At 42.8% G+C, this 14,559-nt stretch overlaps 1 protein-coding gene across 2 annotated transcripts; it reads right to left on the reverse strand.

The window, feature by feature from the left end:
• Positions 1–5,106: 5,106 nt before the first annotated feature.
• LOC120049764 (leukotriene B4 receptor 1-like) lies at positions 5,107–13,332 on the reverse strand. Of its 2 annotated transcripts, XM_038996160.1 has the most exons (5): positions 13,299–13,332; positions 11,423–11,487; positions 7,173–7,738; positions 6,453–6,723; positions 5,107–6,325 (listed from the first exon to the last, which is right to left on the reverse strand). In XM_038996160.1, the coding sequence occupies exons 3-5, from the start codon at positions 7,676–7,678 to the stop codon at positions 5,942–5,944; spliced, it is 1,161 nt and encodes a 386-aa protein (XP_038852088.1). In that variant the 5' UTR covers positions 7,679–7,738; positions 11,423–11,487; positions 13,299–13,332; the 3' UTR covers positions 5,107–5,941. The 2 variants fall into 2 exon arrangements, with proteins under 2 accessions (XP_038852088.1, XP_038852090.1); XM_038996162.1 differs by lacking the exon at positions 11,423–11,487.
• Positions 13,333–14,559: the final 1,227 nt, after the last annotated feature.

Here is a 14,559-nt window from a genome sequence, read left to right on the forward strand (position 1 = left end):
GTTGGTGGGAATTTAGAAGAATGTGGGGTTCCCTGTGTGGTGGGAGAGGGGGACCTGCTTTGATACTGCTATGCAATGAGATGTTTTACTTTGTTGGCATTTGGAATTTTGCTACAGTTGAAGTCAGAAGTTTACATACACTTAGGTTGGAGTCATTAAAACTCGTTTTACAACCACTCCACAAATTTCTTGTTAACAAACTATAATTTTGGCAAGTCGCTTAGGACATCTAATTTGTACATGACAAGTAATTTTTCCAACAATTGTTTTACAGACAGATTATTTCACTTATAATTCACTGTATCACAATTCCAGTGGGCCAGAGGTTTACATACACTAAGTTGACTGTGCCTTTAAACAGCTTGGAAAATTCCAGAAAATGTCATGGCTTTAGAAGCTGATAGGTTAGTTGACATAATTTGAGTCAATTGGAGGTGTACCTGTGGATGCATTTCAAGGCCTACCTTCAAACGCAGTGCCTCTTTGCTTAACATCATGGGAAAATCAAAAGAAATCACCCAAGACCTCATAAAAAATTGTAGACCTCCACAAGTCTGGTTCATCCTTGGAAGCAACTTCCAAACGCCTGAAGGTACCACATTGATCTGTACAAACAATAGTACGCAAGTATAAACACCATGGGACCATGCAGCCATCATACCACTCAGGAAGGAGACGCGTTCTGTCTCCTAGAGATGAACATACCTTGGTGCGAAAAGTGCAAATCAATCCCAGAACAACAGCAAAGGACCTTGTGAAGACGCCCGAGGAAACAGGTACAAAAGTATTTATATCCACAGTAAAACAAGTCCTATATCGACATAACCTGAAAGGCCGCTCAGCAAGGAAGAAGCCACTGCTCCAAAACTGCCATAAAAAAAGACAGACTACGGTTTGCAACTGCACATGGGGACAAAGATCGTACTTTTTGGAAAATGTCCTCTGGTCTGATGAAACAAAAATAGAACTGTTTGGCCATAATGATTATCGTTATGTTAGGAGGAAAAAAGGGGGGCTTGCGAGCCAAAGAACACAATCCCAACCGTGAAGCACTGGGGTGGCAGCATCATGTTGTGGGGGTGCTTTGCTGCAGGAGGGACTGGTGCACTTCACAAAATAGATGGCATCATGAGGATGGAAAATGATGTGGATATATTGAAGCAACATCTCAAGACATCAGTCAGGAAGTTAAAGCTTGGTCGCAAATGGGTCTTCCAACTGGACAATGACCCCAAGCACACTTCCAAAGTTGTTGCAAAATGGCTTAAGGACAACAAAGTCAAGGTATTGGAGTGGCCATCACAAAGCCCTGACCTCAATCCCATAGAAAAGTAGTGGGCAGAACTGAAAAAGCGTGTGCGAGCAAGGAGACCTACAAACCTGACTCAGTTACACCAGCTCTGTCAGGAGGAATGGGACAAAATTCACCCAACTTATTGTGGGAAGCTTGTGGAAGGCTACCCGAAACGTTTGACCCAAGTTACACAATTTAAAGGCAATGCTACCAAATACTAATTGAGTGTATGTAAACTTCTGACCCACTGGGAATGTGATGAAAGAAATAAAAGCTGAAATAAATCATTCTGTCTACTATTATTCTGACGTTTCACATTCTTAAAATAAAGTGGTGATCCTAACTGACCTAAGACCTAAAACCGGGAAGTTTTACTAGGATTAAATGTCAGGAATTGTGAAAAACTGAGTTTAAATGTATTTGGCTAAGGTGTATGTAAACTTCCGACTTCAACTGTACATTTCTAAGTGAAAAATCTGAGTCTCAGCATTTCATGCAATGATGTTTCATCTTGCATGCGCACCATCTCGTGTCAGTTAGATTTTTGAATCGGAATTGACACCATAGACAGCGTGTATGGCATTGTGTGGGCGAGAGGTTTGCTCTTGTCAACATTGTGAACAGAGTGCCCCATGGTGGCGGTGCGGTGAAGTTGTGGTATGGGCAGGCATAAGCTACGGACAACAAACACAATTGCATTTTATCAAATGGCAATTTGAATGCACAGAGGTACCATGACGAGATCCTGAGGCCCACTGTCGTGCAATTCATCCGCCGCCATCACCTCATTTTTCATAATAATAATGCACGGCCCCATGACGCAAGGATCTGTACACAATTCCTGGAAGCTGAAAATATCTTAGTTCTTCCATCGCCAGTCTGTTGTCCCCATATGCTTCAAGATGGCTACCATTGTTCCTGTACCCAAGAAGGCAAAGATAACTGAACTAAATGACTACCGACCCGTAGCACCCACTTCTGTCATCATGAAGTGCTTTGAGAGGTTAGTCAGGGATCATATCACCGCCACCTTACCAGCCACCCAGACCCACTTCATTTTGCAAACCGCTCCAACAGGTCCACAGATGACGCAATCGCCATTGCACTGCACACTGCCCTATGCCATCTGTACAAAAATAATACCTATGTAAGAATGCTGTTCATTGACTACAGCTCAGCATTCAACACCATAGTACCCTCCAAGCTCATTATCAAGCTGGAGGCCCTGTGTCTCAACCCCTCCCTGTGCAACCTGGTTCTGGACTTTCTGACGGACCGCCCCCAGGTGGTGAAGGTAGGAAACAACATCTCCACTTCGTTGACCCTCAACACTGGGGCCCCACCGGGGTGTGTGCTCAGCCCTCTCCTGTACTCCCTGTTCACCCACGACTGCGTGGCCATACACGCCTCCAACTCAATCATCAAGTTTGCCGACGACACTACAGTAGTGGGCTTGATCACCAACAACGACGAGACAGCCTACAGGGAAGAGGTGAGGGCACTCAGAGTGTGGTGTCATGAAAACAACCTCTCACTCAACGTCAACAAAACAAAGGAGATGATCGTTGACTTCAGGAAACAGCAGAGGGAGCACCCCCCTATCCACATATTAGGGACAGCAGTGGAGAAGGGGGAACGTTTTAAGTTCCTGGGTGTACACATCACAGACAAGCTGAAATGGTCCACCCACACAGACAGTGTGGTGAAGAAGGCGCAACAGCGCCTCTTCAACCTCAGGAGGCTGAAGAAATTTGGCTTATCACCCAAAACCCTGACAAACTTTTACAGATGCACAATCAAGAGCATCGTGTCAGGCTGTATCACAGCCTGGTACGGCAACTGCACCGCCCTCAACCGCAAGGCTCTCCAGAGGGTGGTACACAACGCATCACCGGGGGCAAACTACCTGCCCTCCATGACACCTACAGCACCCAATATCACAGGAAGGCCAAAAAGATCATCAAGGACAACAACCACTCGAGCCACTGCCTGTTCACACAGCTATCATCCAGAAGGCGAGGTCAGTACAGGTGCATCAAAGCTGGGACCGAGAGATTGAGAAACAGCTTCTATCTCAAGGCCATCAGACTGCTAAACAGCAATCACTAACTCAGAGAGGCTGCTGCCTGCATTGAGACCCAATCACTGGACACTTTAATAAATGGATCGCTAGTCACTTTAAACAATGCCACTCTAAATAATACCACTTTAATAATGTCTACATATCTTACATTACTCATATCACATGTATATACTGTATTTTATACCACCTACTGCCCCTTGCCTATGCCGCTCGGCCATCGCTCATCTATATATTTATATGTAGATATTCTCATTCACCCCTTTAGATTTGTGTGTATTAGGTAGTTGTTGGGGAATTGTTAGATTACTTGTTAGATATTACTGCACTGTTGGAACTAGAAGCACAAGTATTTCGCTACACTCGCATTAACATCTGCTAACCATGTGTATGTGACCAATAAAATTGGATTTGCATACTTCTCTAAACTTTGACCTACCAGCACCATCACCCACTATCCCCAAGGCATCTCAACTTACCCTGTCCCAATGCTCAACTTACCCCGTACCCAGTGTAAGTTGTGCCAAGAGACAACCTTTTTTTTTTTGGAAAGGCTATGTTTTCAAAAATGTTATGTTTACATGAATTCTGATTATTTCCAAGGATACAAAACATCCTGAAATATATGTAGATATCTTTGTTAGGAATAATATAGTATTTCCCTTGATGTAGTGATGCTGAATGTAAAGACTTGCTCAACTTACCCCACTCTCCCTTACTATTGACACCTAAAGTACAAAGTTATCTAATGCATTCTGTTATTGCTTGTTACAGTATGCTATGTTTGTTGAAGTTAGTCACTGTATGTGATGTTTTAGAATCTGTGTGTTGAAAGCATTTGAATAATGGTGCATCAATAGCTGGCAACTGTTCCACACGGCTTCGCCTGCTCAGATATTTTGTAATAATTAACTATGATTATAATAATGAGATCATCGTGCAAATTCGAGTTTCCAAACACAGCTCAAGTCATTGGGATAAGTTGAGCCATTGTTTACATTCAGTTTCACCCCGTCAAGGTAAATATAGTATTCTTTCTAACAAAGATATCACTATATTCTTCAGGATGTTGTATATCCTTGGAAATAATCATAATCCATGTAAATATTACAGTTTTGGAAAACATAGCTTGTATAAAAAATAAAAAATAAACTGGGTATGTATGGTGTAAGTTGAGCCGCTGTCACGTTCCTGACCTGTTTTCTGTTGTTTTGTATGTGTTAGTCGGTCAGGGCGTGAGTGTGGGTGGGCATTTCTATGTTATGTGTTTCTATGTTGGTAAATGGGTGACCTGATATGGTTCTCAATTAGAGGCAGGTGGTTTTCATCTCCTCTGATTGAGAACCATATTAAGGTAGGTGGTTTCACATTGTTTGTTTGTGGGTGATTGTCGCTGTGTCTGTGTTTATTGCACCACACGGTACTGTCTCGTCTCATTCGTTCGTTCGTTCGTTCTTTCCTGTTCGTGCGTTCTTCATTTTATGTAGTTTGCATGTTCAGGTCAGTCTACGTTGTCTGTTTGTTATTTTGTATTTATCAAGTATAGTTCGGTTCAGTGTTCGTCTTGTCTAATAAATTCATGATGTCTACATACCTCGCTGCACATTGGTCTTCTGATCCCTCTCTCCTCTCCTCGTCTGAGGAGGAGGAATATGACGACTATCGTTACAGCCGCAGGAAAGTGGTAAGTAAAGCTGCCAAAAAAAATCTGTACTGAATAAAATATTACCACTACCTTTTTAAAACCAAGTCTATCTTTATTTCCCAAACACGTATCAACAGAATTACAATCACTTTTTTCTCTTTAAATAATTTAAGCATATTTTAACACAGGCTAAATGCCTAACAAACACTTCTGTACTTTTTTAAAACACGTTTAACATAGGCAAGGCCCTGTTGTTACCTCATATCCCAGTGATAATGCCTTGCATTACGCATGAGAAGAAAACACTTCAATTTGCTCAACTAGCCATTGGCTCAACTTACCCCAAAACAAACATTGACTATATTAGCCCACACAACTACAAGGATGCACTTTCATGCTAGGTTTAGGACCTCATGTTGAAGCTTATCGAGACCAAAACTGATGTATAGAACAATCTGAAAATGATCTACTTTGGTTTAGATACAAGCATCATATAAACTCTAACACGATAAATTCATTTGACTTGGTGAAAATCCATTTTTTGGACCTAACTTGCTTTTCCCATGTGGTTTCTTCCTTCACGTACACCATAAAATATTGGGTCAAATTATTAATTTTGTGTATGGTTTCCGAGAAACAAGGGTGGCTCAACTTACCCCTTTGGCTCAAATTACCACACTCTCCCCTCTACCTTGCGTGTAAGTGTCTCGAACAATTCCTTCCCTTCTTCCTTGAAGAAATCGCTATACTGACTCGATTTGTCAACAGGTTAAAACATTAAGTGTATTTTATATTTTTATCCAGAAATTGCATGGAGGCAACCACAAACGCGAGCTATAAAGCACAAATTGTATCAAAGATCTGTGAAATACATTAAATACGGTTATCCTATGACTAGTACAGTAGGCCACAAAAAGTAACACTACTCCAACGGATCATTGGATGTCAAAGTCTTGAGCTCCGGCTTGGACTTAACCTTGACCTCGACTTCCTGCAGCTCCGTCACACTATTCCCATCCCCCTCCTTCCCCTTCCCCGACCGCCCCAGCTTGAGTGGGGCTGAAGAACCACTCCGGCTGGACTTTGTGCTGCGGGTAAAGGAGGCAGAGGTCCCTCCCTCAATGTTGGTGCCCTCGAAGAGCTTGGCCATGAAGCTGAGACCGGCCTGGCGGATGTGGGAGCTGCCAGCGAATACATACAGTACAGGGTTCACGCTGCTGCTCAGGAAAGCGAGCGCTGTGACGTTGGGACGGGCCACCGCGGCTGCTTTAAACAGAGTGTCGTTACCACCAAGTAGACCAATCACCTGAGAGAGAGGCAGATACAAGAGAGACAGATAGGGCTTATACCTGTTATTATACCTGTATGACACACAACAAATGAACTGCTTCATAATGTGCAGTAACTTGAAATACATTGGCAAACTCTCATACCTGTAAGATGTTGACCACGTGGTAGGGCAGCCAGAAGAGAGCGAAGGTGCCGATGATGAGGAGGATGAGACGGTTTCCCCGTCCCTTGTGCTGGAACATGGCCCTGCGTAGTCCACAGATGACAGAGGTGTAGCAGACGGTGATGAAAGTGAAGGGGAGGAAGAAGCCCAGGACGGTCTCAAACAGGTACTGGAACACCTGGTGACCCACACTTTTCCAGTGGTACGACATGCAGACGGTCACAGAGCTGTTCAAGTGCAGCTTCAGGTTACTAGGTATAGATAGATAGATAGAGAGAGAGAGAGAGAGAGGAGAGAGGAGAGAGGAGAGAGAGAGAGAGACATTTTATAACATGAAGGAGACATGATGGGTCTCATGGATGTTCCCCAGGACCACAGTGTGTGACTTGAGGAATGCATAAGGACAAAAGAGAGAGAGAGAGTTTGTTTGATTGAGACAATGGGAGTGTTCCAGGTTGTCTTTATTGCAGCCATACTTCGCAGGTTATTAGAGAAGTGTTTAAGAGCTCGGGAACTACAGAAATAAACAGCCTGTAATGCAAACAAAAATCTTCAGATCAGTATTGAAGAATGATAAGCCTTTTTGTTCGTGTAAGTGTATTTTAATATTTCCTCTCTCTCATGCCTCTCGCACACACACAACCCATACACACAACCCATACACACAACCCATACACACAACCCATACAAACAGCCCCACCTGCGATAGAAGGCCATGGGCAGTGCAAAGACGAAAGCCAGCAACCAGATCCCCAGTAGAACGGCCATCAGAGTTTTCTTTGTCCTCATCCTCTGGGCCAGGAAGGGCCTTGCGACGGCCAGCCAGCGATCCAAGCTCATCAGGCTGATCAGGTAGATGGACACGTTCATGTTGACACAGCACAGGTAGTGTACCAATTTACAGGCCACCGCCCCAAACTCCCAGCCTCGCCCGCCTGCCAGGAAGCGCAGGAAAAGCGGGGAGCTTAGCAACACCAACGCGTCGGCCACGGCGAGGTTTAAGACGAGCAGGCAGGTAACTGAACGATGCCTCACACGGCACAGCACCGACCACACAACAAACAGGTTACCGGGGAAACCGAAGACGAATGCTAGGACCAGGATGGAGATGCCGATCTGGTTTGATAGGTGAGAAAGGAGAGGAGGTGAGAGGAGAGGTGGAGGGGAGCTTGGGGGGCCAGCGGAGATGGAGAGGTCTGACGCCATTTTGGGAGGGAGTTGAAGAATCTGTGGTTTGTAGATCTTCGGGATTAGCAGTCCTCACTACTGTTGAATAGAATGACCAGAGAAATAAGAATTAGAACACATGGTATGAAATATAGATCTATGAATAGAAGAGAGAGAGACACAGAATGAGAGGACAACAATGGATATTACACAATTCCCAAAGAGAGTATCAATCAAATGTATCCATAAAACACTTTTTCATCAACATACAGTTGTCACAAAGTGCTTTATGGTTACCCAGCCTAGACCACAAAGAGCAAACAGAAGCTCTGCTTTTGTGTTCTGGCATAGATCAGTAAATGCATTTGCAGAAGTTGTACAAATGGGGAAAACATTTTGTAGCCTAGGGTTTGTGAAAAATGTGGCCTTTATAAACGCATTTCATGCAATTCTACATAATTTTAAATCAAAATGACAGGCTACTTTGACACTAACAAACTAAGAATCTGAGATCAATAAAAACAAACTTGTCTTCAATACATCAATAGCCTAGACCTAGGTGTGTGGAGACACATATTGTACAATACCAGGAGGAAATTACAGTCCTAAAAAAGCTTTCCAGTTTCACTCACTCACTGGCGATGTGCTCGTGGTAAAATGTATCTCTTGTTTTACTTGGTAAACAATGCTGTTTGCTCAATAGGTCTATTTGGAAGTTGAAAACTTGGTAGCCTACAGACAGAATAGTCTTCTCTTTTCAACAGAATCCATTTGCTTTCCAACCTGTATTTTTGCCGCGATTGTATCTGAAATATCAGTAAAGGCCTGTTTCGGCTGCATGACTGACAGATTTTCCGCGCATTCCCAACTGTAAGCTGTTTTGGCTGCATGACTGACAGATTTGCCGTGCAGTCTACCGGAATTCAGCCGACTTTGCCGTCATCTTACCAGAATCCCCCCAGAAGCAGCCCGATGCAAATTTAAATAAATGTATACAAAATTACCCGATTTAGTCATTTTAAATATTACCATTATACATTTTCTACATACAAAACATCTTGTGTAGGAGGAAACACCATACACCTGGTGACCGTGTCAGCGTGCATGCGCCTGGCCCGCCATAGGAGTCGCTACAGCGCGATGGGACAAAGACATCCCGGCCGGCCGGCCAAACCCTCCCCTAACTCGGACGACGCTGGGCCAAATGTGTGTCGCCTCATGGGTCTCCCGGGCACGGCCGTCTCGACCCAGCATCTGTAATGCTTATCAATTGCCCTGCACAAAGTATCAAAATACTACACAGGACTCTTAAAGAATTTTATTTAAATGTTAATTCTATTTTTTTTCTCACAGAAACAATGACAAAATATAGAAAAATAAATTATGAAATGTTAATTATATAAAGCAGCCCGTGTAATCATCTGCCAGAGAGTAGCCCCAATCATCCCGAGCCCCAAGTAATACATTTGGGCCAGATAACTCACACGGAAATCGGGCCAAGCCCCAAGTAATACATTTGGGCCAGATACCTCACACCGGAATCGGCCCGAGCTCAATCCCCGCATCCTAGCCATAAGTAATACTGCCGAAGGCGGCCCAGACTCGGGCCACGTGACGTCGGCCAATTCTGACTCTCAGCAGAGTGCCCCACCTCTCAGCCGGAAGGAGTCAACTTGAATTAGCCAAATTTTTACATTGCAAACAGTGGAAATCAGGGCTGCAACTTTTGTTTTATAAGTGGGGGGGACAAAATAATGCAAAAAATATATATACCTTTTTTTAGGGGGAAGATCAGCTTTAATATTGCAGATAGATTGTGGCTTCCATCAATGTAATTGTCTGCATCATTTCCAATCCCCCATATATTTTTGGGGTAAATATATACAGTACCAGTAACTGTCCAAACTTTTATATATTTTCCTTTATTATTTTTCTCTAACTCTACCATCCCTCCCCTACCTGGAGTAAACTAATGGACAACAACACTTAGGCTTCTACTTCCAGCCTATACATACTATATACATTTTACGGACACAGTATATTTTACGGTAGTTATCTTCTGTTTGTTTTTAGTCCCATCCTTCAGCTCCACTCAACCCTTCCCATCTATCTGTGAACACCATCCAGTTTTTCAATTTCTATTTGCCATATATTTTTTTAAATGTGCTGTGATGTTTTACAAAAGTTCTGAACCTTTCTATTCTCATAGACTCAACATATTGTAAATGAAATAAAAACATTTTTGCTCAGAGTATTATTAAATTATCGATCAGTTGACTATGACTTTTTAAATCACCCAGCAGTGCTATTTTCAGAGGGGGACACAACTTGGCAGGGGTCTGGGGGCCCTCCCATTTTTTGGGGCATCTAAAGCACATTTCCTGCATTTCTACACAATCTATGGCCCTTCTAGCCATCTCTATGTAGAACAAAAAGTAAGCAACAATTCCCACAGTCATCAAGCTAGGTAAGTGATTGACTGAACTAGATCCATGATAATTCAATAATCAGTATTGTGTTGCACCTTTAACCAATAGCCTAACAAATGAACAACTCTTACAAATAAAGTACAACTTTTGATTGTCTTTAAGACATCCTCTATAACAAATTTCAGCCAGACCGCCCAGCCAACCCGAGCCGCTTACACGCACAACACCACCAGTCTAGTCAATAACTCAGTTCTCTCCCCAACACAACTTCCTTCTCATCTTTTTTTTTATATCTCAAGGGAAAGGTTTGGAAAACAAAAGCAGAATGAAAACACACATACACCTACACATTAAGACACAGAAACAGTGTACCCTCCATATAATTCATATCATAGGCCTAATAGTACTGTAGAGCTCTTTTCACTTGTACACAATAGCTGGGTCACCCCATCCTGCCCCTAAGGGTCCACCACCCTGCAGCGCCCCAACCCAACACACCCCAATCAGCTTTAGGATCTTAGTGAAACATTCATTATTGTTTTCAGAGGTGTGTTAGGCCAAGGGCCGAGTGACAACAGTAGAGCAGACCCCCAAGGCCAGGACTGAGCAGCCCAGCAGCTAGGGATTGCCTAAATCTCCTCTGACGTGGACATGTTTTCAATACAGACTCCTTTTGTCGTACAGTATTCCATATAAGGCATCCAAACCTTATGAAGGTTGCACAGTATACCCTTAATCTTAAAACAAATCTAGTGATACTGTACATAACTTGACATTTGTTCCATACATTGTGGAAGGATAACCAACTTTCCAATTAATGGCAATGCATTTATTAGGCAGTATAAATGCTTGGCTACACAGTGTCTTCAGACAACAGTCTCCAGTATTAACATTTCCAAGCAAACAAAAACAGGGAGAATCTGTAGACTTGCTGAGATTAAAGAACATACTCGTTGACAGATTTCAGCCAGCCTTCACAAGACCATAACATATGCAAATATGTCCCCTTTTTGTGTTTTACACCTCCAGCAGAATAATACAATTTCTGAGTGCATGACAGTCAGTTTCACTGCCATATAGTACGTTCTATGGATGGTCTTAAACTGCAGTAATTTATGTGTGAGATTATATGAACATGACCGGGCATTCTAACAGATCTGTATTCTCTCATCATTACCAGAAGCGTCACCCAGGTCTTCCTCACATTTTTGTGTTGTGTCATCGGGAAAAGCCTCTATCAACCCTTGATACAGTTTGGAAATCAACTTTGGAAGTTTGTCAGACTGCCTTAAAATAGCAACTGGCTTGTCCAGTGTTTACTGGACAGAGAGAAGAAAGTGTTGTATCTCCTCACCTCTGTCACAGACTGGTCTCCCCTAGCTTCCTGGCTGCTGAGACCCCTGTCACCATCTGATCCTCCTAAAATGAGGCATGACAAAGAATTACCTTGGTGTACATTTATACATTATATTATCCCAAAATTTAATGAATGGTTCAATAATTGAAATGACCATTATTCCCAGATCCCAGACGGTAGCTTTAAACGTAATCTGCTGTCCTGTAGCTACTGTAGGTCTACCCATCAATTCAAGATGGAACTTTGCATCATTCACTGAATATACTGCAAAATTCCCCTGAGCTCCGTAGACTGGTCTTCCCTGGCTGTCTTACACTACTGGGACCCCTGTCACAATCTGATCCCTTTAAGACATGATGAGCATAGTGTTGTGTACTGACTACACTAGAGGGCTGCATTTCCGTGGCATGCCTGCAGGTCCCGATCTTTCATGCTGCAGGCGGGAGCGGGCGGTCAGACAACTACTTTGGTGATTAAAATATTTTTGTTGTCCCACAGATTATTTTGAAACGGTCCTCTTTCTGCTTTGTATACGTTAGCCTACCTACTGTACGAGTTAGCCTAAAAACACATTTTTTGCATTATTCATACATTCAGAATCCGGTGCTTCACCTTCAGTAGCCTACCTCTCCTAGTTGGGCATGAGAGTTCAAGTACGCCTAGTATGTGTAGTCTCGTTGAAATAGTAGGCTGCCTGCATGGGTGGAGAATCACGTGTCAGTTAACTTGAATATGAAATTAACTTAAATACGATGAGACTGTAGTTTACTACAGTGTCTGCAAATAAATATTGATAATGAAAAGAAGTGGAGGGCACTCAACCAACGTGAGTAGAAGTGCAATCAACAAATGTAATCATGATTGAAAAGGCACAACAGGCACATAGGTTAGTCTACTATGGTGAGCGAGCATTGTGCCTTTTCATTTTCAATAAGTATGGATCACCCATTAATTTGTCTCTGCCTGCAAATCGTCCTCCTAAAAAGGTAGGCATTAACCTATAGTACTATGCAAAACGTAGGAAGTGTAGCTTATTCATTCACCTCAGTCGAGAGGGGATGAAACATTAACTAACGTTAATTGTCAGTTACAATACTAGCTCAGCACTGCGAATAAACACTAGTTTAGTTTTTTCTGTTGAGTTAATAAGCAGTTACCTTGCCAGCGTAAGGCATATCAGTCAACTAAAGAGTAGCCAGTTTCTGTTCCTTTTACAACTTGGTGAAAGAGCGCAACGCGTACACTGAACTATACCCAACTCTCCTGTGCTGGTCCAGCCAGCCTTCCAGAAGCTTTGCCTTCACACAGCCTGGCAGCCCACTCTGTGGTGTCCACGTGGTCTTAAATCCAGTCGGATAAACACTCCAAACAGCCTACCCGGCCGCTCGGGGGCATCCGCATGGTCCTAAAGCACACCGTTGCCTTGTTTTATATCACATTCCAATGATAAAACTGTCACTTGTCCCCCATGAAAGTTGCACCCCTGGTGGAAATGATTTTTCATGCCATGAGAGTTAAGGATCCTGGCAAATAGGTTCCGGAATGAAACAGTCCCAAATTTAGAGGTTCCGGATCCTGTTCCGGCAAGATCTGGTTCCAAATAAGCACTGGACAAAGGCCAGAGGGACTTGTTTACAGCTAGGTCCCTGTGGCTGTATTTCCATTCAGCATTGATAGGCATGCAAAGATCATGTACTTATCTTCAACACATCATCACATACAGCCATACACGCACATGGACATAACATCGTCACAAACAAGGGAAAATAAAACACACCTCCCCTCCGAAACGTTTCATTCTGGACACTATACACAATGTTTGTATCAACAAATATAAAAAATGTATATTGGCTTTACACTTCACAACGCTGACCTTTATGAGCTGGTTCACTTGTGGAGTTATCTTCTTTTACCATTGATCTTCTCAGAGCAAATCCACAGGAAGTGCATTTGTTGGCTATTTTGTAAATGTTTTATCTGTCCGTCTATCTGACTGCCCGTCCGTCCATTTGCCTCCACGTCTCAGTCTTCCTTCTCTCCTCACTCTTGTACTCCTTCTGCCATTATTGCATCATGTTCTTGCACGCAAGAGAGGGGAAGCACTGGGGATATGATATCGCCACAAATAAGGAAGGAAGTCTGCGCTCACCCCATTTGAGCATGTTCAAATGCGATGATATCCTTCTGTTCCAACCTGGTCATTTATGTTGACACATCCTATTGCATTAAGCATATGCAATAACGTAACGTGTCATATATACGTCATACTGTTAAATATCCATCCGTCATTGTAGTCTGTTGTCTGCCTTACTGACCTGCTTGCTCTCTTCATTTCCCTGTCACCATCCCACCGGGCACACAATGGGTGAATCAACATTTGTTCCATGTGATTTCAATTAAATTACATTGAACCAACATGAAATAGACGTTGAATTGATGTCTGTGGGATATTTCAAGTTGGTGGGAATTTAGAAGAATGTGGGGTTCCCTGTGTGGTGGGAGAGGGGGACCTGCTTTGATACTGCTATGCAATGAGATGTTTTACTTTGTTGGCATTTGGAATTTTGCTACAGTTGAAGTCAGAAGTTTACATACACTTAGGTTGGAGTCATTAAAACTCGTTTTACAACCACTCCACAAATTTCTTGTTAACAAACTATAATTTTGGCAAGTCGCTTAGGACATCTAATTTGTACATGACAAGTAATTTTTCCAACAATTGTTTTACAGACAGATTATTTCACTTATAATTCACTGTATCACAATTCCAGTGGGCCAGAGGTTTACATACACTAAGTTGACTGTGCCTTTAAACAGCTTGGAAAATTCCAGAAAATGTCATGGCTTTAGAAGCTGATAGGTTAGTTGACATAATTTGAGTCAATTGGAGGTGTACCTGTGGATGCATTTCAAGGCCTACCTTCAAACGCAGTGCCTCTTTGCTTAACATCATGGGAAAATCAAAAGAAATCACCCAAGACCTCATAAAAAATTGTAGACCTCCACAAGTCTGGTTCATCCTTGGAAGCAACTTCCAAACGCCTGAAGGTACCACATTGATCTGTACAAACAATAGTACGCAAGTATAAACACCATGGGACCATGCAGCCATCATACCACTCAGGAAGGAGACG

This window comes from Salvelinus namaycush, chromosome 6 (genome assembly GCF_016432855.1).
Source record: "Salvelinus namaycush isolate Seneca chromosome 6, SaNama_1.0, whole genome shotgun sequence".
NCBI lineage: Eukaryota > Metazoa > Chordata > Actinopteri > Salmoniformes > Salmonidae > Salvelinus > Salvelinus namaycush.

Bases quoted from the DNA above. Each gene is read 5' to 3' on its own strand.
- LOC120049764 (XM_038996162.1), bottom strand. From the start codon at position 7,678: ATGGCGTCAGACCTCTCCATCTCCGCTGGCCCCCCAAGCTCCCCTCCA. The intron at 6,724-7,172 runs GTGGGGCTGTTT...ATCTATACCTAG, and splicing joins CCCATGGCCTTCTATCGCAG to TAACCTGAAGCTGCACTTGA. The intron at 6,326-6,452 runs GTATGAGAGTTT...CCTCTCTCTCAG, and splicing joins ACGTGGTCAACATCTTACAG to GTGATTGGTCTACTTGGTGG.